The sequence below is a fragment of the Prinia subflava genome, chromosome 21 (genome assembly GCF_021018805.1).
Source record: "Prinia subflava isolate CZ2003 ecotype Zambia chromosome 21, Cam_Psub_1.2, whole genome shotgun sequence".
Classification (NCBI taxonomy): Eukaryota; Metazoa; Chordata; class Aves; order Passeriformes; family Cisticolidae; genus Prinia; species Prinia subflava.
The window spans coordinates 988,095-1,011,172 of NC_086267.1; the positions used below are offsets into that span (position 1 = coordinate 988,095).

At 56.1% G+C, this 23,078-nt stretch overlaps 1 protein-coding gene across 5 annotated transcripts; it reads right to left on the bottom strand.

Annotated features, from left to right (window-relative positions):
* Positions 1-405: 405 nt before the first annotated feature.
* RCC2 (regulator of chromosome condensation 2) lies at positions 406-21,245 on the bottom strand. Of its 5 annotated transcripts, none has more exons than XM_063417538.1 (14): positions 21,181-21,245; positions 20,968-21,040; positions 18,969-19,195; positions 18,840-18,908; positions 16,612-16,705; positions 13,618-13,761; positions 11,205-11,336; positions 10,114-10,202; positions 8,529-8,643; positions 5,541-5,721; positions 4,558-4,663; positions 4,086-4,158; positions 3,217-3,294; positions 406-1,492 (listed from the first exon to the last, which is right to left on the bottom strand). In XM_063417538.1, the coding sequence occupies exons 3-14, from the start codon at positions 19,191-19,193 to the stop codon at positions 1,065-1,067; spliced, it is 1,734 nt and encodes a 577-aa protein (XP_063273608.1). In that variant the 5' UTR covers positions 19,194-19,195; positions 20,968-21,040; positions 21,181-21,245; the 3' UTR covers positions 406-1,064. The 5 variants fall into 5 exon arrangements, with proteins under 5 accessions (XP_063273608.1, XP_063273607.1, XP_063273605.1 ...); XM_063417537.1 differs by having other exon boundaries at positions 18,840-18,901; positions 18,959-19,195; positions 21,181-21,244; XM_063417540.1 differs by adding an exon at positions 6,596-6,762 and having other exon boundaries at positions 1,246-1,492; positions 18,840-19,195; positions 21,181-21,239.
* Between the last annotated feature and the right edge of the window lie 1,833 nt (positions 21,246-23,078).

Here is a 23,078-nt window from a genome sequence, read left to right on the forward strand (position 1 = left end):
TTTGGTGATTCCCCATTCCCAAATCCCAAATCTTGCCCCTAAAGCGGGATTTGGGATTTTCCAGCCTCCCGCTCCCCCCGCCAGGCCCTCCCCTCTCCAAACCCCCAAAACAACCCCGAGTCCCAAAACTGACCAAAACCCCAAAACTGACCAAAACCCCAAAACTGACCAAAACCCCAAAATTGACCAAAACCCCAAAACTGACCAAAACCCCAAAATAATTGACCAAAACCCCAAAATTGACCAAAACCCCAAAACTGACCAAAACCCCAAAATAATTGACCAAAACCCCAAAATTGACCAAAACCCCAAAACTGACCAAAACCCCAAAATTGACCAAAACCCCAAAACTGACCAAAACCCCAAAATTGACCAAAACCCCAAAACTGACCAAAACCCCAAAACTGACCAAAACCCATTTTTATTGTACTGCAAACTCCCCGAGCGCCGCCTCAGGGGAGATGGGGAGGAGCAAAAATCCATGGAAAAATCCAGGAGAATCCCTAAAAACGGCCCGAAGGGAGCGGGAGTGGCGCGGGGCAGAGGCGGGCTCTGCTCCTGAAGGCACCTCGAGATTCCAGCACAGTGACCTGGCACGGAGGGACGGGAGGAGGGAACACGGGAATTCCGGCCGAGCCCGGGCCAGACCATCCGCCAGAGGGGAAAACCCCGAATTCCCGGGAAAAAAATTCCTTTGGGCCTCCCCTCGTGATCCCTGAGATGTCCCCGGGGTGGGCGAGGGCGGGGAGGGGAGCCCGGGAATGCTGCTGGGATGGGATCCGGGAATGCTGCTGGGATGGGATCCGGGATCCCTGCTGGGATGGGATCCGGGAATGCTGCTGGGATGGGATCCGGGATCCCTGCTGGGATGGGATCCGGGAATGCTGCTGGGATGGGATCTGGGATCCCTGCGGATGCTGGAGGGGTGGGAGGGGGGAAATCCCAAAAATTGTAGCACCCAAGGTAGGGAAAAACCAGCAAAAAATGGGAATGTTGGGGGGAAAAAATGGGAATGTAAGGGAAAAACCAGGCATTGGCAGCTGCTCTTTAAGGATCCCAAATCCCTAAAGGGATCCCAAGCCGGGATCTGATCCCCAAAGTGACCCTGAGCCGGCAGCCGCAGGGATTTGGGGCTGGAAAAATGGGAAACAGTAAAAAAAAGCTGCGGAAAAATACAAATAAAATAAAAACAATTCAAGGGCAGACCCTCCAAAAGCCGGGGCGGGACAGGCCGGAGTGGCCGGCTGCGGTTGGGAACGCCAAAAGCCGGGAACGGGGGCGGGAATGACCCCCCCGGGGGCCGGGAAGGCGGGAACGGGGAGGGAGAGCGGCAGCCGGGCTGGAGAAGCGGGATCGGGATCGGGATCGGGATCGGGATCGGGGCCCCTCAGAGGGTGCGGGGGTTGTACTCCGGGAGCTTCCGCAGCCGCTCCTGCTCCGCCTCCGACTCGTCCCGGGCGATCACCAGGGAGTGGGAATAGCCCATGGCCACCTGGAATGGGAACAGGAATGGATCAGCTGGGAATGGGAATAGCCCATGGCCACCGGGAATGGGAATGGGTTAGCTGGGAATGGGAATGGGAATGAACAGCCCATGGCCACCTGGAATGGGAATGGGTCAGCTGGGAATGGGAATGGCCCATGGCCACTGGGAATGGGAACAGCCCATGGCCACCTGGAATGGGAACGGGAACAGGAATGGGTCAACTGGGAATGGGAACGGGAATGGGAGTGGGAGTGGGAAAGGGAATGGGAAAGGGTCAGCTGGGAATGGGAATGGCCCATGGCCACCTGGAATGCGAACGGGAACAGGAATGGGTCAACTGGGAATGGGAACGGGAATGGGAGTGGGAGTGGGAAAGGGAATGGGAAAGGGTCAGCTGGGAATGGGAATGGCCCATGGCCACCTGGAATGCGAACGGGAACAGGAATGGGTCAGCTGGGAATGGGAACGGGAATGGGAGTGGGAGTGGGAAAGGGAATGGGAAAGGGTCAGCTGGGAATGGGAATGGGAATGGCCCATGGCCACCAGGAATGGGAACAGGAAAGGGGCAGCTGGAACAGCCCATGGAACTGGAAAGGTGTGGCTGGGAGTGAGAACAGCCCATGGAATGGGAACGGGTCACCCAGGAGCAGCACTGCCCATGGAGAAGGGGAAGGGGGAGCTGGGGTTACCCGGAGCCTTCCCGGGGATCCCTCCCAGGGATCCTTGGCGGGGATCCCTCCCTCCTGGGGATCCCTCCCTCCCGGGGATCCCTCCCTCCTGGGGATCCCTCCCACCCCTGGGATCCCTCCCTCCTGGGGATCCCTCCCTCCCGGGGATCCCTCCCCCCTTTGGGATCCCTCCCCCCTGGGATCCCTCCCTCCCGGGGATCCCTCCCTCCCGGGGATCCCGGCTGCCCTGGAGCATCCCGGGGTGTTCCAGGGCAGAGCCCCGCCTGCCCTGTGCATCACCCATGGGTGGCACCCGCTGGGCACGGCTCAGCTCCCCCTTGGGCTGGGGAGGGTGCGCTGAGCCGGGCACTGCCTCAGTTTCCCTGTTTGTTTTGGGGAGGGTCCCTGTGCCCCCGTCCATCACCCCACGGGTGCTGAGCTCTCAAGTGTCAGCCAACCCGAATCACTTCAGGGGATGGCCCCTGGCACAATCCCTCCAGTGCCCCACGGGTGGCACCAGCTGGGCACGGCCTCAGCCTCCATTTCTTTAAGGGGAGGGACCCTGCTGTCCTCCCCCCCTCACCCCACGGGTGCTGAGCCGGGCACAGCCTCAGTTTCCCTGTTTGTTTTAGAGGAGGGTCCCTGTGCCCCCATCCATCACCCCATGGGTGGCATCAGCTGGGCATGGCCTCAGTTTCCCTGTTTGTTTTAGAGGAGGGTCCCTGTGCCCCCGTCCATCACCCCACGGGTGTGATGAGCTGGGCACGGCCTCAGCCACCCCAAATTATTTTAGGGGAGGGCCCCATAGGAGCCCCTCCCTCACCCCAAGGGGCACAGCCTCAGTTTCCCCGTTTATTTTAGGGAACAGCCCCTGGTACCCGGTGTCCCTGGCCCCACAGCCCCCATGGGGCACGGCCCCATCCCCCCAAATGACTCCCATGGGTGCCCCCCCCATCCCACAGCTGCAATGAGGCACAGCCCCACCCCAAATGACACCCATGGGTGCCCTCCCTGACCCCACAGCCCCCACGGGGCACGGCCCCACCCCGGGGTGCCCCTCACCTGCTCGGTGTAGATCCCGTCCAGGGTCTTCACCTCCTGCGCCGCCGTGGACGATTTGGGTTTGTGGTCCCCGTATCCCTGCGGGAAATCCCAGGGACAGAGCTGCTCACTGGGGCTGGGGTTTGGGGGGTTTGGGGGATTTGGGATTTATCTCTTTGGGAAATCCCATGGACAGGGGCTGCTCAGGGGGGCCGGGGTTTGGGGGATTTGGGTTTGGAAGATATGGGGTTTGGGAGATTTGGGGTCCCCCTATTCCTGTGGGAAATCCCATGGACAGGAGCTGCTCAGTGCTTAGGGGGATTTGGGGTATTTGGGGATGGCGGGATTTGAGTTTTGGGGGATTTGGGGTTTGAGGGATTTGGGGTTGGTGGGATTTGAGTTTTGGGGGATTTGGGGTTAGGGGGATTTGGGGTCCCCATATCCCTGTGGGAGATCCCAGGGACAGGGGCTGCTCAGTGCTTAGGGGGATTTGGGGTTTGGGGTGTCTCTCTGGGGGCTTTGGGGTCCCCATATCCCTGTGGATCCCCATATTCCCATGGGCAGGGGCCGGTCAGTGGGGCTGGAGGGGCAAACAGGATTTAGGGGTTTGGGGTGTCTGTTTGGGGTTCCCGAGGGAATTTGGGGGGTCAGTTTGGGGTTTTGGTGTGCCATTTGGGGTTTTGGGGTGCTATTTGGGGGATTTGGGTGCCATTTGGTGTTCAGGGTGCCATTTGGGGTTTGGGGTGCTGTTTGAAGTTTCTGGGGTGCCATTTGTGGTTTGGGGTGCCACTCAGGGTTTTAGGGGTGCCATCTGGGGTTCAGGGTGCTGTTTGGGGTTTTGGGGTGCCATTTAGGGTTTCGGGGCGCTGTCCGGGGTCGGGGGTCGGTACCAGCTCCCCGAAGGTGGGCGAGGGCCCCCAGCTGATGGTGCTCTCGTCGGCCGCCACGATGACGGAGCTCTTCCTGCAAGGCAGGGCCCTGAGCTCGCGGCAGCGCCGGTGCCGGCGGGGTGGGGTGGTGCCGGTGCCGGTTCCGGCGGGGCAGTGCCGGCAGTGCCGGTGCCGGTGCCGGTTCCGGCAGGGCAGTGCCAGCAGTGCCGGTGCCGGTTCCGGCAGGGCAGTGCCGGCAGTGCCGGCGGTGCCGGTGCCGGCGGGGCAGTGCCGGTGGTGCCGGTGCCGGTTCCGGCAGGGCGGTTCCGGCAGGGCAGTGCCGGTGCCGGTGCCGGTTCCGGCAGGGCAGTGCCGGCGGTGCCGGTGCCGGTTCCGGCAGGGCAGTGCCGGCAGTGCCGGTGCCGGTTCCGGCAGGGCAGTGCCGGCGGTGCCGGTGCCGGTGCCGGTTCTGGCGGGGCGGGGCCGCACTCACCCGCAGGCCAGGCTGCGGATGCGCCACCCGCACAGGTCCTGCACGGCCTTGGGGTACATGGTGGACTCCCGCGAGGTGTTGGTGGCGCCCCAGAAGAACAGCCCGCCTGCAAGGGAACGTCAGGGGCCCGGGATACCGGGAATGCCGGGAATCCCAAATCAAGGGATACCGGGAATGCCACCTGCCAAGGATCCCAAATCCTGGAATCCCGAGAATCCTGCCTGCCAGGGGTCCCTGGGATCCCACCTGCCAGGGCATGCTCCCAGAGCCCCTAGATCCCGGAATCCCGGGAATCCCTCCTGCCAGGGCACGGATCTCCCCAGAATTCCCAAATCCTGGGAATCCCATCTGCCAGGGATCCCTGGGATCCCATCTGTCAGGGTATGGATCCTGGAATTCCCAGATCCTGGGAATCCCACCTGGCAGGGCATGGATCTCCTCAGAATTCCCAAATCCTGACATTCCTACCTGTCAGAGCACAGATCCCCTCAGAACTCCCAAATCCCGTGAATCCCACCTGTCAGGGATCCTGGGAATCCCACCTGTCCCACGGATATCTGCCCCAGCATTCCTGAATCCCAGATTCCTTCCTGTCTCATTGACATCTTCCCTGGCATTCCCAAATCCCAGACTTCCCACCTGTCTCACTGACAGCCCCCCCAGCATTCCTGAATCCCAGCATTCCTAGATCCCCACCTGTCTCACTGATGGTCCCCCTGGCATTCCCAGTGTTCCCAGCATTCCCAAATCCCGGGATCCTGGCATTCCCACCTGTCTCACTGATGGCCCCCCCAGCATTCCTGGATCCCCACCTGTCTCACTGACATCTCCCGCAGGATTCCCGAATCTTGGATCCCACCTGTCTCGCTGACAGCCCCCCAGGATTCCCAGCATTCCTGAATCCCAGCACTCCCACCTGCCCCGCTGACATCTCCCCCAGCATTCCCAGCGTTCCCGGCATTCCCGAGCCCCGGCGCTCCCACCTGTCTCGCTGACGGCGAAGGAGCAGGTGTACCCGGCGTAGATCTGCGCCGCGCCGCGCCCCGGGAAGTCGAAGAGCTTCACCAGGCGCGGCACCATCTCGTCCTTCTGCTCGGCGTGGCCCAGGCGCCCGTAGCCGCCGAAGCCCCAGGAGAAGACGCGCTTCTGCGAGTCCAGCACCAGCTGAGGGGGAGCGGGGGGTGAGGGAGCTCCCAGATCCCAGGAGAGACATTCCCGGGAATCTGGGACCGGCTGGGATGGAGGGAGCCGAGGCTGAGAGCAGGGCTCTGCCATTCCCGTCCATCTCTACTCTCTCATTCCCAATCCCATTCCCATTCCCATTCCTGCTCTCTCATTCCTATTCCATGTCTCCCATTCCCATTCCCATTCCCATTCCCGATCCCAGTTTCCTCACGGTGTGCTTGGCTCCGCAGGCCACGTCCCATTCCCATCCCCATTCCCATTCCCATTCCCATTCCCATTCCCATTCCCATTCCCATTCCCATTCCCATTCCCATTCCCATTCCCATTCCCATTCCCAATCCCAATCCCCTTCCCAATCCCAGTCTTCTCCTGGTGTGGTTGGCTCTGCAGGCCACATCCCACACCCATTCCTGTTCCCAATTCCAATCCCAATTCCAATCCCAATCCCAAATCCCAAATCCAAATCCAAATCCAAATCCAAATCCAAATCCAAATCCAAATCCAAATCCAAATCCAAATCCAAATCCAAATTCCAGTCCCATTGTCCCAGTCTCCTCACACTGTGGTTGGCTCCGCAGGCCACGTCCCATTCCATCTCCATTCCTATTCCCGTTCCCGTTCCCAATCCCATTCCTATTATCCCATTATCCCGTTATCCCGATTTTCCCATCCTCACGGTGTGGTTGGCTCCACAGGACACGTCCCGCACTCGTTCCCATTCCCATTATCCCAGTATCCCGTTATCCCGATTTTCCCATCCTCACGGTGTGGTTGGCTCCGCAGGCCACGTCCCGCACTCGTTCCCATTCCCATTGTCCCGTTCCCATTATCCCAGTATCCCGTTTCTCCTCACGGTGTGGTTGGCTCCGCAGGCCACGTCCCGCACCACCACGTTGGGCACGGGCAGCACCTGCCCGTCCTTGGTGCGCTCCACGAAGAGCGCCAGGCGCCGCGGCAGCAGCTCGCAGTCGTACTCGATGCGCTGCGCCCGCGCGATGAACTTCCCGTCGGAATTGTGTCCTGGGGAGCAGGAGAGCCTGCGGGACCGCCCGGGAGCGCCCCAGCCCGCGGGATTGTCCCTGACTGCCCCGATCCCATGGGATCATACCTGACTGCCCCGATCCTGTGGGACCGCCTTGGACTGCCCCGATCCCACGGGATCGTCCCTGACTGCCCCATCCCATGGGATCATCCTGGACTGCCCCGATCCCGCGGGATTGTCCTGAACTGCCCTGATCCTGTGGGACCGCTCTGGAGTGCCCGATCCCACAGGATCGTCCTGGACTGCCCCCATCCTGTGGGATCATCCCAGACTGCCCCGATCCTACGGGATCATCCTGGACTGCCCTGATCCTGCGGGACCACCCTGGAGTGCCCCAATCCCGTGGGATCATCCTGAACTGTCCTGATCCCATGGGATGATCCCCATCCAGCCTCAATCCCTTGGGATCATCCCAAACCAGTCCTGATCCTACAAGATCATCCCGAACCAGCCCTGATCCCATGGGATGATTCCCAATTGCCCTGATCCCACCAGATGATCCCAAACCAGCCCCAATCCCATGGGATGATCTTGAACTGCCCCAATCCAATGAGATGATCCCAAACTGCCCTAATCCCATAGGATGATCCCAATCCCACAGAATGATCCCAATCCCACAGCATCATCCCCAACCGCCCCGATCCCCAATCAGGATGATCCCAAACTACTCAATCCCACAGGATGATCCCAATCCCATGGGATGATCCCAATCCCACAGCATCATCCCAAACTGCCCCAATCCCATGGGATGATTCTGAACTGCCCCGATTCCGTGGGATGATCCCAAACCATCCCTGATCCCAGGGGGTGATCCCCAACTGCCCAATCCCATGGGATGCTCCTGATCCCACGGGCCGATCCCGAACCCTACTCCAGCTCTCTGTTCTCGGAGCGCAGGCTCGCCATGGCCCTGGGGCTGATCCTGCAGGATGATCCCAAACCATCCCTGATCCCACGGGATGATCCCAATCCCAAACCATCCCTGATTCCACAGGGCGATCCCAAACCATCCCCGATCCCATGGGGTGATCCCAAACCCTGCTCCAGCTCTCCGCTCTTGGGGCGCCTGCAGGAGTGCAGGTTCCCCTGCGGCCTGGGGCTGATCCCACAGGGCGATCCCAAACCACCCCATCCCCCACGGGATGATCCCAAACCATCCCTGATCCCATGGGATGGATCCCAAACCATCCTCGATCCCACAGGATGATCCCAAACCAGCCCAAATCCCGTGGGACGCTCCCAACCCCTCCCTGATCCCTGGCCGATCCTGCGGGATGCTCCCAAACCATCCCTGATTCCACAGGGCAATCCCAAACCATCCCTGATCCCACGGGATGATCCCAAACCCTTCCCGATCCCGTGGGATGATCCCAACCCCTCCCTGATCCCATGGGGCGATCCCAAACCATCCCTGATCCCACGGGATGATCCCAAACCCTCCCCGATCCCGTGGGATGATCCCAACCCCTCCCTGATCCCACAGGATGATCCCAAACCCTCCCCGATCCCGTGGGATGATCCCAAACCCTCCCCGATCCCGTGGGATGATCCCAAACCCTCCCCGATCCCGTGGGATGATCCCAACCCCTCCCCGATCCCGTGGGATGATCCCAAACCCTCCCCGATCCCGTGGGATGATCCCAAACCCTCCCCGATCCCGTGGGATGATCCCAACCCCTCCCGGATCCCACAGGATGATCCCAACCCCTCCCCGGCCCCCCCCGGTGCGGCGGGCGCTCCGTACCCAGCTGCCCGTACTCGGGGCACCCGAAGCTGTACAGGTTCCCCTTGCAGTCCATCACCATGCTGAACTCGGCGCCGCAGCCCAGCTTGCAGATGGGCTGCCCGTTGTACAGGATCTGGGAAAAACGGGAATGCTCCGGAAAACCGGGAGAGCCCACGGGAAACCCCCGAGCCGGGGAAAAACAGGAACGGCTCCGGAAAACCGGGAGAGAGGGAGAAACCGGTCCAGAGGAAGAAACCAGGAGAGAGGGAGGAACCAGGAGAGCCCACGGGAAACCCTAACCCGGGGAAAAACGGGATCGGAAAACGTGGGAAGAGCAGGTAAAAAGGGATCGGAAAAACATAGGAAAAAACAGGAGAAAAAAGGTATTTCCACCAGGAAAAACATGATTGAAAAATGGAGGAAAAAAGGAAAAACAGGACCAGAAATGTGGGAAAAAGAGAAAAAAGGGGAATTTCCATGGGAAATCCTTGATTTGCAGGAAAAACGGGATCAAAAAACACAGGAAGAGCAGGTAAAAAGGGATCGGAAAAACACGGGAAAAGCAGGATGGGAAAAACACAGGAAAAAACAGGAAAAAAAGGGCATTTCCATGGGAAATCCCTGATCTGGGGAAAAATGGGATCAAAAACTGCGGGAAGAGCAGGTAAAAAGGGATGGGAAAAACATGGGAAAAACAGGACTGGATAAATAAGAGAAAAAGGAAAAAAGGGGAATTTCCATGGAAAATCTGTGATCTGAAGGAAAAACGGGATCAAAAAACCGGGGAAGAGCAGGTAAAAAGGGATCAGAAAACCATGGGAAAAGCAGGATGGGAAAAACAAGGGAAAAAATGGGGAAAAAAGAGGAATTTCCACTAGAAATTCTTGATCTGCAATAAAAGCGGAAAAAACATGATTGAAAAATGGAGGGAAAAGGGAAAAATGGGATCAGAAATGCAGGAAAAGGGTAAAAAGGGGATCAGAAATATGAGGGAAAAGGGAAAAAAGGTGAATTTCCAAGGGCAATTTCTGATCTGAGGGAAAAGCTGGAAAAACAGGACAGAAAAAATTCACGAAAAGGGAAGAAAGGGAAATTTCCATGGGAAATCCCTGATCTGAGGGAAAAGCTGGAAAAACAGGATCAAAAAATTTGGGGAAAGGGAAAAAAGGGGAAATTCCACGGGAAATCCTTGATCTGAGGGAAAAGCAGGAAAATCAGGATTGATAAAATTCAGGAAAAGGGAAAAAAAGGGTGAATTTTCATGGGAAATCCCTGGTGTGAGGGAACAGCTGGAAAAACAGGACTGAAAAATTTCAGGAAAAGGGAAAAAAGGGGAATTTCCACGGGAAATCCCTGATCTGAGAGAAAGGCTGGAAAAGTAGGACCAAAAACTTTGGGAACAGGGGAAAACAGGTGAATTTCCATGGGAAAATCCCCGAAACCCTCAAAACGCCATTCCCAAATCCTGGCTTTTCCTGCTCCCACCGCAGCCGAGAGGGAGCAGAGAGGGAGCTCTGCGTCCTGGGGGGTTTTCAGGGAATATCCCCCCCCGGATCCCCCCGGATCCCCCCGGATCCCTCAGATCCCCCCGGATCCCGGGTACCTGCGTGGGGCTGGGCACGGCGTCCGTCTGGTTCCCCAGCCCCAGCTGGCCCAGCTTGTTCTCCCCGAAGGCGAACACGGAGCCGCTCTCTGCGGGAACACCGGGAAAAGGGGGAAAAGGAGGGATTTGGGACAGCTTTCCCAAAATTTGGAGCCAAAAGGGGCCAATTTTAGGGGAAAAATGAAACATTTTTGGGGAAAAAGGGGCTGATTTTGGGGAGGAGGATTTTGCGTAAAAGGGGTGGACTTTGGGGGGTAAAAGGAGCAGATTTTGGGGCAAAAGGGGAGGATTTTGGCATAAAGGGGCAGATTTTGGGGCAGTTTTCCTGGGATTTTGGGTAAAAGGTGTGGATTTCGGGCAAAAGGGTTGCATTTGGGGCCGTTTTCCCAGGATTTCGGGCGGTTTTCCCAGGATTTTGGGGCAAAGGATGGATTTTGGGGGAAAAGGGTTGGACTTGGGGCAGTTTTCTCAGGATTTTGACCATAGGGTCAGATTTGGTGCGGGTTTCCCCAGAATTCAGGGCAGTTCCCAGGATTTGGGGCAGCTTCCCCAGGACTCAGGCAGTTTTCCCGAGATCTGGGCCATTTTACCCGGGATTTGTGGCAGGGTTTTTTGGGACTTGGTGCAGTTTTCCCAGGATTTGGGGCCGTTTTCCCAGGATTCAGGCTGTTCCCCAGGATTTGGGGCAGGTTTTCCCTGGACCCAGCCCATTTCCCAGGACCCAGGCCATTTTTCCCAGGATTTGTGGCTATTTTTCCTGGGATTTGGGGCAGGTTTTCCCTGGACCCAACCCGTTTCCCAGGACACGGGCCGTTTTCCCCAGGATCCGTGGCTGTTTCTCCCGGGATTCCTGGACGTTTTTCCCAGGATTTGTGGCCGTTTTTCCTGGGATCTGTGGCCGTTTTCCCAGGACCCAGCCCATTTTTCCCAAACCTGGGGCTGTTTTTCTCTGGATTTGTGTCCATTTTTCCTGGGACCCAGCCCTTTTCCCGGGATCTGTGGCCATTTTCCCAGGGATCTGTGGCCGTTTTTCCCGGGATCGTGTCCATCCCGTGTTTCCCTTCTCCGTGCCCCGAGCCCTCTCCCGGTACCGGTCAGTGCCAGCGTGTGGTTCCTCCCGCACGCGGCCGCCACGATGCTCTCCCCGCCCAGCGCCTCGATCGGCCGCGGCGCCTCCACGCGCTTCGTGTCACCATGGCCCAGCTGCCCCTTCTCGTTCCGGCCTGCGCATCCCGGGAAACCCATTCCAGCGGGAAAACACCCCCATTCCAGCGGGAAACAACCCCCATTCCAGCGGGAAAACACCCCCATTCCAGCGGGAAACCACCCCCATTCCAGCGGGAAACCACCCCCATTCCAGCGGGAAACCACCAGCGGGAAACCACCCCCATTCCAGCGGGAAACCACCCCCATTCCAGCAGGAAACCCCATTCCAGCAGGAAACAATCCCCATTCCAGTGGGAAACAACCCCCATCCCAGCGGGAAACCACCCCCATTCCAGCGGGAAACCACCCCCATTCCAGCGGGAAACCACCCCCATCCCAGCGGGAAACAACCCCCATCCCAGCGGGAAACAACCCCCATTCCAGTGGGAAACCACTCCCATTCCAGCGGGAAACAACCCCCATTCCAGCGGGAAACAACCCCCATTCCAGTGGGAAACAACCCCCATTCCAGCGGGAAACAACCCTCATTCCAGTGGGAAACAACCCTCATTCCAGTGGGAAACAACCCCCATTCCAGCGGGAAAACCGCCCGGCTTGGCCCCTGCCCCGAGTCCCAGCTCTCCTTGGGACAGCCACCAGCAGCTCCCCCAATTCCCGCTTTTCCCAAATTTCCCGAGGCTGTTCCTGCTCATCCCTGTGGAGAAATCCCCCCTGGCTCCCCCTTCTGCCAGGGAATTCCAGAGAACAGGATCGCCCCCCATCCCTGTTTTCCTTCGGCCCCTTCCCAGCTCCGCTCCATTCCCTGGACACGCCCCAGCATCCCAAAGTCCTTCCCAAATTCTGCCCCGGCTGCACACAGCCCTCGAGGTGGGGAAAATCCGGACAATCCCTGCCAGCCACGGCATTCCCAATCCGGGATTCCAGGATCTGTCAGATCAGGACAATCCCTGCCAGCCATGGCATTCCCGATCTGGGATTCCAGGATCCCATGGATCCCATTCCAGGCCTCTGGGCTCATTCCCAGCCCATCCCAGTCCTGGTGTCCCCTCAGTGTCCCCTCGGTGTTTCCGCAGGACCCCCAAATCCTTTGTTAACCTCAAATCCTTGGATTCATCCCATGGATCCGGCCTGTCCCGGCCCCCCAGGGCATTCCCACCCTCCGGCAGATCCCTGGGAATCCGGGATTCATCCCCAAAACCACTCTGGGAATCCAGGATCCATCCCAAAACCACCCTGGGAATCCAGGATTCATCCCAAAACCACCTTTGGGAATCTGGGATTCATCCCAAAACATCCCTTGGGAATCCGGGATTCATCCCAAAACCACCCTTGGGAATCTGGGATTCATCCCAAAACCACCCTTGGGAATCCGGGATCCATCCCAGCCCGGGGTGGATCTCAGCCCTCACCCAGAACAGCAGCAAAGGGATCCTTGGGTGGGAAGGGGATTTCTGGGATGGATCCTGGATTTCCAGGGGATTTCTGGGATGGATCCTGGATTTCCAGGGGATTTCTGGGATGGATCCTGGATTTCCAGGGGGATTTCTGGGATGGATCCCGGATTCCCAGGGGGATTGCTGGGATGGATCCCGGATTCCCAGGGGGATTGCTGGGATGGATCCCGGATTTCCAGGGGGATTTCTGGGATGGATCCTGGATTTCCAGGGGATTTCTGGGATGGATCCTGGATTTCCAGGGGGATTGCTGGGATGGATCCCGGATTCCCAGGGGGATTGCTGGGATGGATCCCGGATTTCCAGGGGGATTGCTGGGATGGATTCCCAATACCCAAGGGTGTTTTTTGGGATGCCCCCTGTACCCCGGGCAGTTTTTGGGATTGACCCCAGGATCCCAGGTGGGTTTGGGATGGATCTCCTGTACCCCGGGTGTATTTTTGGGATGCCCCCTGTACCTCAGTCAGTTTTTGGGATGCACCCCTGTATCCCAGGTGTATTTTTGGGATGTGCCCCTCTATCCCAGCTGGTTTTTGGGATGCTCCCTGTACCCTGGTCGGTTTTTGGGATGCCCCCCTGTACCCCAGCTTGATTTTGGCATGCCCCCATTTTTGGGATCCCCCCTCCCTCCCTGGTCGGTTTTTGGGATTCCCCCCTGTATCCCAGGTGTATTTTGGGGTCCCCCCTGTACCCCGGGCAGTTTTTGGGGTGCTCACCCCAGCTCCAGAGGCGCCCCTCGGCCGTGATCAGCAGGCTGTGCGCGTACCCCAGGTGTATTTTGGGAATCCCCCTGTACCCTGGTCAGTTTTTGGGGTCCCCCCTGTACCCCAGGTGTATTTTGGGATTCCCCCCTCTATCCCAGGTGTATTTTTGGGGTGCTCACCCCAGCTCCAGAGGCGCCCCTCGGCCGTGATCAGCAGGCTGTGCGCGGCGCAGGGCCCCGACACCACCGAGCGCACGCGCAGCGCGCCCAGGCTGCCGTAGCGGTGCGGGCCCCACAGGTTCTGCCCCAGGTTCCGGAACGCCGCTGGAAAACACCGGGAACGGCGGGAATGAGAGCCGGGAATGGAGGGAATCAGAGCTGGGAATGGAGGGAATCAGAGCCGGGAATGGAGGGAATGAATCCCGGGAATGGCGGGAATCAGGGAGGGAACAGTGGGAAACAGTGAGGGAACGGCGGGAATCAGAGCTGGGAATGGAGGGAATGAGCCCCGGGAATGGAGGGAATGAGAGCTGGGAATGGAGGGAATGAGCCCCGGGAATGGAGGGAATGAACCCCGGGAATGGAGGGAATGAACCCCGGGAATGGAGGGAAGGAGCCCCAGGAATGGAGGGAATGAACCCCGGGAATGGAGGGAATGAACCCCGGGAATGGAGGGAATGAGCCCCGGGAATGGAGGCAATGAGCCCCGGGAATGGAGGGAATGAGCCCCGGGAATGGAGGGAATGAACCCCGGGAATGGAGGGAATGAGCCCTGGGAATGGAGGGAATGAACCCCGGGAATGGAGGGAATGAGCCCCGGGAATGGAGGGAATGAGCCCCGGGAATGGAGGGAATGAACCCCGGGAATGGAGGGAATGAGCCCTGGGAATGGAGGGAATGAACCCCGGGAATGGAGGCTGGGATAATCAGCCAGCCGGGAAAATCATCTGGGAAATAATCTGGAAAATCCAGGAAAATCATCTGGGAAAATCCAGAAAAATCTGGGAAAATCCAGAAAAATCTGAGAAAATTATCCAGCAAAACCGAGAATACTGGGAAAATCATCCAGGAAAATCATCCAGGAAAATCATGCGGGAAAATCATCCCGGAAAATAATCCAGGAAAATCATCCCGGAAAATCATCCTGGAAAATAATCCAGGAAAATCATCCCGGAAAATCATCCAGGAAAATCCCCTGGGCTGGGTGCCCCGGACTCCGCGGGGCCGCGGGCGGATTTTGGGGCCAGGGCAGGAAAACGGGGGAGCAGCAGGGCTGGGGCCCCCCAACCCCCCAGGAGGGTGTCCCGCCCCAATTAATGAGCTCGCTAATTAACAAAATGATCCAATCAGCGTTAACAGCAGGCAGGTTAATGACCACGCCCCCAAACGAGCAGAGGCTGCGCAGCCCCAAATTGAGATCTAAAACTGTGACTCCTCCCCCAGTTAATTAATTTTAAACACTAATTTCAAGTATTCATTAATTTAAAATAATTAATTAATTTTAACTATTAATTTTTAACATTTATTAAGGATAACCGCCTAAAAGTGAGATGAATTAATGAGCAACAAACTCATCCCCAATTAACAAAACCTTAATTTGGCTCCGCAGCAGAGCCCCTTCAGACCTGCCCAAATTAACGCCTCTAATTGTGGCTCCGCCCCCGGTAATTAACAGGAATAATTAATTGCAAATAGATGCAAATAATCAGGACTGTTAATGAGCTAAAGGAGCATTCCAAATGAACTCTCCTCATCCTGCCTTGCCCCCAAATCCCGCCCCCAATTAAGCAACCAAACTGAGGCTCCTCCCCCCATTAACTAATTTGAAATGCTAATTAAATATTAATTAATACTTAATTAATTATTAATATTAATTTTATTAATTAATATAGGCACATAGAAAAGAGGACATCAATTGATGAACTGTAAATGCATCCCAAATTAACAAAGTTTTAATTTGGCTCTGCAGCAGAGCTCCCTCAGACCTGCCCCAATTAACGCCTCCAATTGAGGCTCCGCCCCCAACTAATTAATTCAATTAATTAATTACAACCACATAACATAAAGAGAAAAACTAATTAAACAGAAATGTATCCAAAATTGATAAAGTCTTGATCTGGCTCTGCAGCAGAGCCCCCTCAAACCTGCCCCAGTTAAGGAGTGAAATTGTGGCTCCTCCCCTCGTTAATTGATTAATTAATTAATTGGAACTAAATAAAACCAATCAGGAAATTAACGAGCTATAAATGATTCCAAACAAACAAAGCCCTAATTTGGCTTTGCTGGAGATCCAGCGCCCCCCAAGTAGAGAGATAAAGCTGGGCGTCCCTGATTAATTAATTAATTAGGTAAATGAATTAAATAGAACCACACCGAATAACCAGGATCATTAATGAACCCTAATTACATCCAGGACTAATGAAGTGCTAATTGGCCTTTGCTGCAGACCCCACACCGAGGTCTGGGGTGAGGGATGCAACCAAGATCGTTAATTACCAATTAACCCAATTAATCACACAGCCATTAACGAGGGCCCTACCCTGCCCCAAAATGGTCATTAAGTACTAATTAATACCAATTAATTACAGTCATTAGCGACCCCCTACCCTGCCCCACACCATTAATTGATTACTAATTACTATCAACTAATTAATTGGCGATTAAGGAGCCCCTACCCTGTCCCAAAATATCCATTGATTACTAATTAACCTCAAATCAATACCAATTAATCCCGGACATTAACGAGGCTTTACACTGCCCCAATACAGTCATTAATTACTAATTAACAGCAGTTAATTAATCAGGCAATAACAAGCCCCTACCCTGCCCTACACCACTCATTAGTGACCAATTAACCCCAGTTCATTAACGAGTCCTACTCTGCCCCACACCATTCATTGATTACTAATTAATACCAATTAATTATTCAGCCATTAATGACTCCTGCCTCACACCACACCACTCATTAATTACTAATTAACCCCTGTTGTTCATAAATGAGCCCCTACCCTGCCCCCCACTGTTCATTGATTACTAATTAATCAGCCATTAATGACTCCTACCCTGCCCCAGAGCACTCATTAATCACTAATTAGGCTGTTAATCAGGCCCCACCCTGCCCCCAGCGCTCATTAATCGCTAATTAGCCGTTAATTAGCCTTTAATTAGCCCTACCCTGCTGCTTGGGCACCTCCTTGCGGCCGATCAGGTCCCAGTTGGTGGCACCGAAGATCAGGAGCTGCCCCCGGCTCTTGGAGCCCTCGAGCTTCTGTGGGGACACGGGGACATCAGGGGACACAGGGGACACAGGGGACACGGGGACATCAGGGGACATCAGGGGACATCAGGGGACACGGGGACATCAGGGGACATGGGGACATCAGGGGACATCAGGGGACATCAGGGACATGAGGGGACATCAGGGGACATCAGGGGACATCAGGGGACATCAGGGGACACGGGGACATTAGGGGACATGGGGACATGGGGACATCAGGGGACATCAGGGGACACGGGGACATCAGGGGACACGGGGACATGGGGACATGAGGGGACATGGGGACATGGGGACACAGGACATAGGGACACGGGGACATCAGGGGACACAGGGGACATCAGGGACATCAGGGACATGAGGGGACATCAGGGGACATGAGGGGACATCAGGGGACATGGGGACATCAGGGGACATCAAGGGACACGGGTACATCAGGGGACATGAGGGGACATCAGGGGACATCAGGGGACATGAGGGGACATCAGGGGACACGGGTACATCAGGGGACATGAGGGGACATGAGGGGACATGAGGGGACATGAGGGGACATGGGGACATGGGGACATCAGGGACACAGGGGGCACAGGGACATCAGGGGACATCAGGGGACATGGGGACATCAGGGGATATCAAGGACAGCCAGAAGATATGAGGGGACATCAGGGGACACCCAGGGACATGGGGACATCAGGGGACAGTTAGGGGACATCGGGGACACGGGGGACACGGGGTCATGGGGACATCAGGGGACATCAGGAGACACTCAGGGTCAGAGGGAACACAGGGGACACTCAGGGACATCAGGGACAGGGTCAGAGGGGACACAGGGGACAATGTCAGGGACAGGGACTGGGAACAGGGACAGGGGACTGTGTCAGGGACTGAGGATAGGGACTGGAGACAGGGGACAGGGACAGGGACAGGGACAGGGACAGGGACAGGGACAGGGGATAGGGGACAGGGGACAGGGGACAGGGGACAGGGCCATGGCACAGCGTGAGGGACTGGGGACAGAGGACACGGGGACAGAGGGGGTGTGGGGACACAGGACATCGTGGGACTCTGGGGACACTGGGATATTGGGGACTTCAGGGATGTGAGGCATTGGGGACATTGGGGACCTGGGGACATGAGGGGTATGGGGGACCTGGGGACATCCTGTGACACTGGGGACACTGGGGATATTGGGGACATGGGGCATCAGCGGTGTGGGGCCATGGGGACAGCGGGGACACTGGGGATGGGGGGACACAGGACACTGGGGACACTGGGGATGTGAGGGACATTGGGGACACTGGGGATGGGGGGACACAGGACACTGGGGACACTGGGGATGTGAGGGACATTGGGGACACTGGGGATGTGGGGACACAGGACATCGGGGTAGGGGAAGATGTGGGGAACGTGAGGGACATTGGGGTCAGCTGGGACAGGGACAAGGGGACAGAGGGAGCAGCGGGGATGGGGAGGACATTGGGGACATTTGGGATGTGGGGGACACCGGGGACAGGGCCAGCAGGGCCATGGGGCCAGCAGGGACACGGGGACAGTGGCAGGGAGCTTTAAGGGGCGCAATGGGGTGGGAGGGAGGAATTGGGGATGAAAAGGGGGAGCAGTGGGGGTTGGGGAGCAGTGGGGGACAGAGGGGCACAATTGGGGCACGGGGATCCCATGGGGTGGGGTAGGAGGGGCAGTGGGGGTGACAGTGGGGCACACGGGGGCACAGCGGGTACAAGGGGGCACAGTGGGTGTGCAATGGGGCACACGGGGGCACTGTGGGTGTGCAATGGGGCACAGCGGGGGCACAGTGGGTGTGCAGTGGGGCACAGTGGGTACAAGGGGGCACAGTGGGTGTGCAATGGGGCACACGGGGGCACTGTGGGTGTGCAATGGGGCACAGCGGGGGCACAGTGGGTGTGCAGTGGGGCACAGTGGGTACAAGGGGTGCAGTGGGTGTGCAATGGGGCACACGGGGGCACAGTGGGTGTGTAATGGGGCACAGCAGGTACAAGGGGGCACAGTGGGGTGTGCAGTGGGGCACACGGGGGCACAGTGGGTACAGCAGGGTCCCAGGGGTGTCCCAGGGGTGTCCTCCCTCCCTCCCTCCCTCTGTCCCCGAGCTCACGATGCGCTCCTTGCTGTGCTCGGGCTCGCAGATCACCACGCCCTGCCCGCGGGCCCCGGGGCCTCCGGGCGCCGCCGCCGCCGCCCCGCCGGGCCTGCCGGGCCCGCGGGCCCCGGGGCCTCCGGGCGCCGCCGCCGCCGCCCCGCCGGGCCTGCCGGGCCTGCGGGCCCCGGGGCTGCCGTCCCGCGGCCGCCGCTCCCGGGGCGCCTCCTCCTCGCTGCTGCCGCCGCTGCTGCCGCCGCCCGGCCGCGGCCGCCGCCGCCCGCCCTGAGGGCCCGGCCGCCGCCGCCCGCCGCCCGCAGCGCCCGCGCCCGCCGCGTCCCAGGGCGGCCCCGCCGCCTTCCTGCGGGGCATGGCTGGGGGAGCGCGTCAGCACCGCGGCCCCACGGCCACGGACGGACACACGGACAGACACGGACACAGACAGACACAGACAGACACAGACACACGGACAGACACAGACACAGACACAGACACAGACAGACACACGGACACAGACAGACAGGCAGACACACGGACACCGACAGAAACACAGAGAGCCAGGACAGCCACAGACAGCGAGGGGCATCCAGGGACACCCAGGGAGAGCCAGGGACACCCAGGGACACCAAGGGACACCAAGGGACACCAAGGGACACCAAGGGACACCCACAGACAGCCAGGGACAGCCAGACATACCCAGGGACACCGACCCCGACCCCGGGACACGCGGGACAGGCGGTGAGGGGGACACGGGGGGGAAATGGAGACAGAGAGGGGAAATGGGGGATTTGGGGTGAGGGGGGACAGGGAGGGGAAATGGGGACAGTGGGGGAGCCACTGTGGGGGGAGCGTGGAGGGGATGAGAGGGGACACAGGGTGAGGGGACACAGGGGACATGGGCGACATGAGAGGACAGGCAGTGAGGGGAGATGGGGGACACCGGGGACACCGGGGGGACATGGGGGAACGGGGGATGAGGGGAAATGGGGGACACGGGGTGAGGGAAGATGGGGCTGTGGGGGACATGTGGTGAAGGGACATGAGGGACATGGGGGACATGGGGGACATGGGGTGAAGGGACATGAGGGACGTGGGGGACATAGGGGCATGGGGGACATGGGATGAGGGGACATGGAGGATTTGGGGGACACGGGATGAGGGGAAATGGGGGGATATGAGGGGAGACGGGATGGGGGGGAGAAAGGGGAGAAGCCCCGTGAGTGGGACATGGCGGGGATGGGGGGGACAAGGGGTGAGGGGGCTTGAGGGACACGGGGACAAGGGAGACCCCAGCCAGGGGACATGGGGGGATCTGGGGGACACGGGGACAAGGGAGACCCCAGCCAGGGGATTCAGGGGAATTTGGGGGACACGGGATGGGGCAAATGGGGGGATTTGGGGGACACAGCCAGGGGGACAAAGGTGACCCCCAGCCAGGGGACATGAGGGGGATTTGGGGGACATGGGATAGGGGGGACACGGGGGGGAGAGGAGAGAGGGGAACCCTGGGCTGGGGGGGAGAGGAAGGGGCTGGAAAAGGGATTCGGAAAGGGGGTCTGGAAAAGGGGAGCTGGAAAAGGGGGGTTCAAAGGGGGGTTCAAAGAATGAGGGGGTGCAAAGGCCCGGTTTGAAGAGGGGGTGCCCGGGGGGTCTCAAAGGGGGGCACACGGGGGGTCTCGGGGAGATCCGGCCCTCGGGGGTGCACGGGGGGCTCCCGGGGTTTTTGGGGTGCCGGGGGATCCCAAAGCGGCCCCGGCTCCGAAGGGCCCGGAGACAAAGCGGGGGAAGGGCAGCACGGGGGGTTTTGGGGTCCCCCCTCCTCTATCCCCCCACACCCCCGGACCCCCCAGCCCACCCCGGGCTCTGGGGGCGCTCCCAGGTTTTGGATTTTGGGGTGCGGGTGATTTTCTGGCCCGGGGAGGGCCGCGGGCCCCCCGGGGGTCTCCCCGCGCCCGCCCCCCGCCCCCGGCCGCATTCCCATTCCCAGATTTCCCTGGAACAATGGGATCTCTGTCTGCCCCCCTCGCACCACGTGGATCCGCCTCTTTTTTTTTCTCTTTTTTTTTTTTTTTAACCATTTTCCGCCCCCCATCCCTGCCCCCCACCCTGCCCCCCTCCCCCAAACCCCGCTCCCCCAATTCCGAACCTGATTTTAGGGCGAGGGGTGCAGCATAAAGGGAGCGCAGCGCGGGCCTTGGCGCGGCGTTTGGTGGCGGTTCCTGTTGCAGGAGAAGAAAAAAAAAAAAAAAAAAAAGGTAATTTGGGTTTTTTTTCTCGCTTTTTTCCCCCTCCTCCTCGGGGTTTTTTCTCCCCTCTCCCCCCCTTTGCCTTCCCCTTTCCCTGCTGTAATCCCACCCACCGAAGGCTCTCAGAGCGAGCGGGACAATACAAACACAAACACAAACACATGGATGGATGGGCAGGAAGGGGAGCGGAGACTCCCGGATCCGCCGCGCGGGGCAGCGGCCGCGCCGAGCAGCAGCAGCTCCATCTCTAGGGCTGGAAGACTCCGGAGCCCAATCCCGGAGCCCAATCCCGGAGCATCTCCCACCTCAGGGGTTTGGTTTGTTTTATTTTATTTTGTTTTGTTTTATTTTATTTTATTTTATTTTATTTTATTTTATTTTATTTTATTTTATTTTATTTTATTTTATTTTATTTTATTTTATTTTATTTTATTTTATTTTGTTTTATTTTATTTTATTTTGTTTTATTTTATTTTGTTTTATTTTATTTTATTTTATTTTATTATTTGATTTTGATTTTTAAATTTTATTTTTATTTTTATTTTTATTTTTATTTTTATTTTTATTTTTATTTTTATTTTTATTGTTTTTAATTTAATTTAATTTTACTTTATTTTAATTTTTTTAATTTTTTAATTTTTTAATTTTTTAATTTGTATTTTTATTTTACTTTATTTTATTTTTATTTTACTTTATTTTATTTTTATTTCATTTTACTTTATTTTATTTTTATTTCATTTTACTTTATTTTTCTTTTCTTTTCTTTTCTTTTCTTTTCTTTTCTTTTCTTTTCTTTTCTTTTCTTTTCTTTTCTTTTCTTTTCTTTTCTTTTCTTTTCTTTTCTTTTCTTTTCACTTTATTTTATTTTACTTTATTATTTCATTTTATTTTACTTTATTATTTCATTTTATTTTACTTTATTGTGTTTTATTTTATTTTATTTTATTTTATTTTATTTTATTTTATTTTATTTTATTTTATTTTATTTTTGGGAGGAGGATTCCAGGGATTTTGGGGTTTGGGTGTTTAGGAGAGCAGAAATGTTTGTGGGTTTTTTTCCCCCAAGAAAAGGTGGGTGTAGGGAGTTTGTGGCAGGGAATTAATGCACGAATTCCAAAGGGTTTCTTCCCCCAAAATAAATTCCAGTTTAGCCAAGGATTTTTCCCTTCCCAGAATTAAATCCACTTATTCCAATGGATTCCCCTTCCCCCAAATTAAATTCATTTATTCCCATGGATTCCCCCCCAAATTAAATTGATTTATTCCTATGAATTCCACTCTCCAAAAATTAAATTCACTTATTCCCATGGATTCCTCTCCCCGCAAAATAAATTCATTTATTTCAATTGATTCCAATGGATTTTTCCCCCAAATTAAATTCACTTATTTCCATGGATTCCCCTCCCCAAATAAATTCATTTATTACCATGGATTCCCCTCCCTCCCCAAATAAATTAATTTATTCTAATTTATCCCCCCCCCAATTAAATTCACTTATTCCAAGGGGATTTCTTCCCCAAATACATGCACATTGAGCCAAGGAATTTTTTCACTCCTAAAATTAAATTCACAGATTCCAAAGGGATTTTCTCCCAAAAAATTAAATGCACAGATTCCAAAGGATTTGTTCCCAAAAATTGAATTCATGGATTCCAAAGGGGTTTTCATCCCCCAAATTAAATTCATTTATTCCAAAGGATTTCTTCCCAAAAAATTAAATTCACATTGAGCCAAGGATTTTCCCCCCCCAAATTAAGTTCACTTATTCCAAAGGATTTTTTTTCTCAAAAAATAAATCCACATTTAACTCCCCCAAAACAAATGCACATCCTGCAAACATTCCCCAATAAATCAATTTATTGCCGTCATTCCAAATAAAAGCGGGATTTTTCCTCACCCCAAAATTAAACCTGCCCATTAAAAAGTGGAATTTTCCAAGAAATAAATGGAAATATTCCCTTTATTCCATTTTTTGTTTTGCTTTTGCTCACTCTCCTTATTCCAGGTTTTT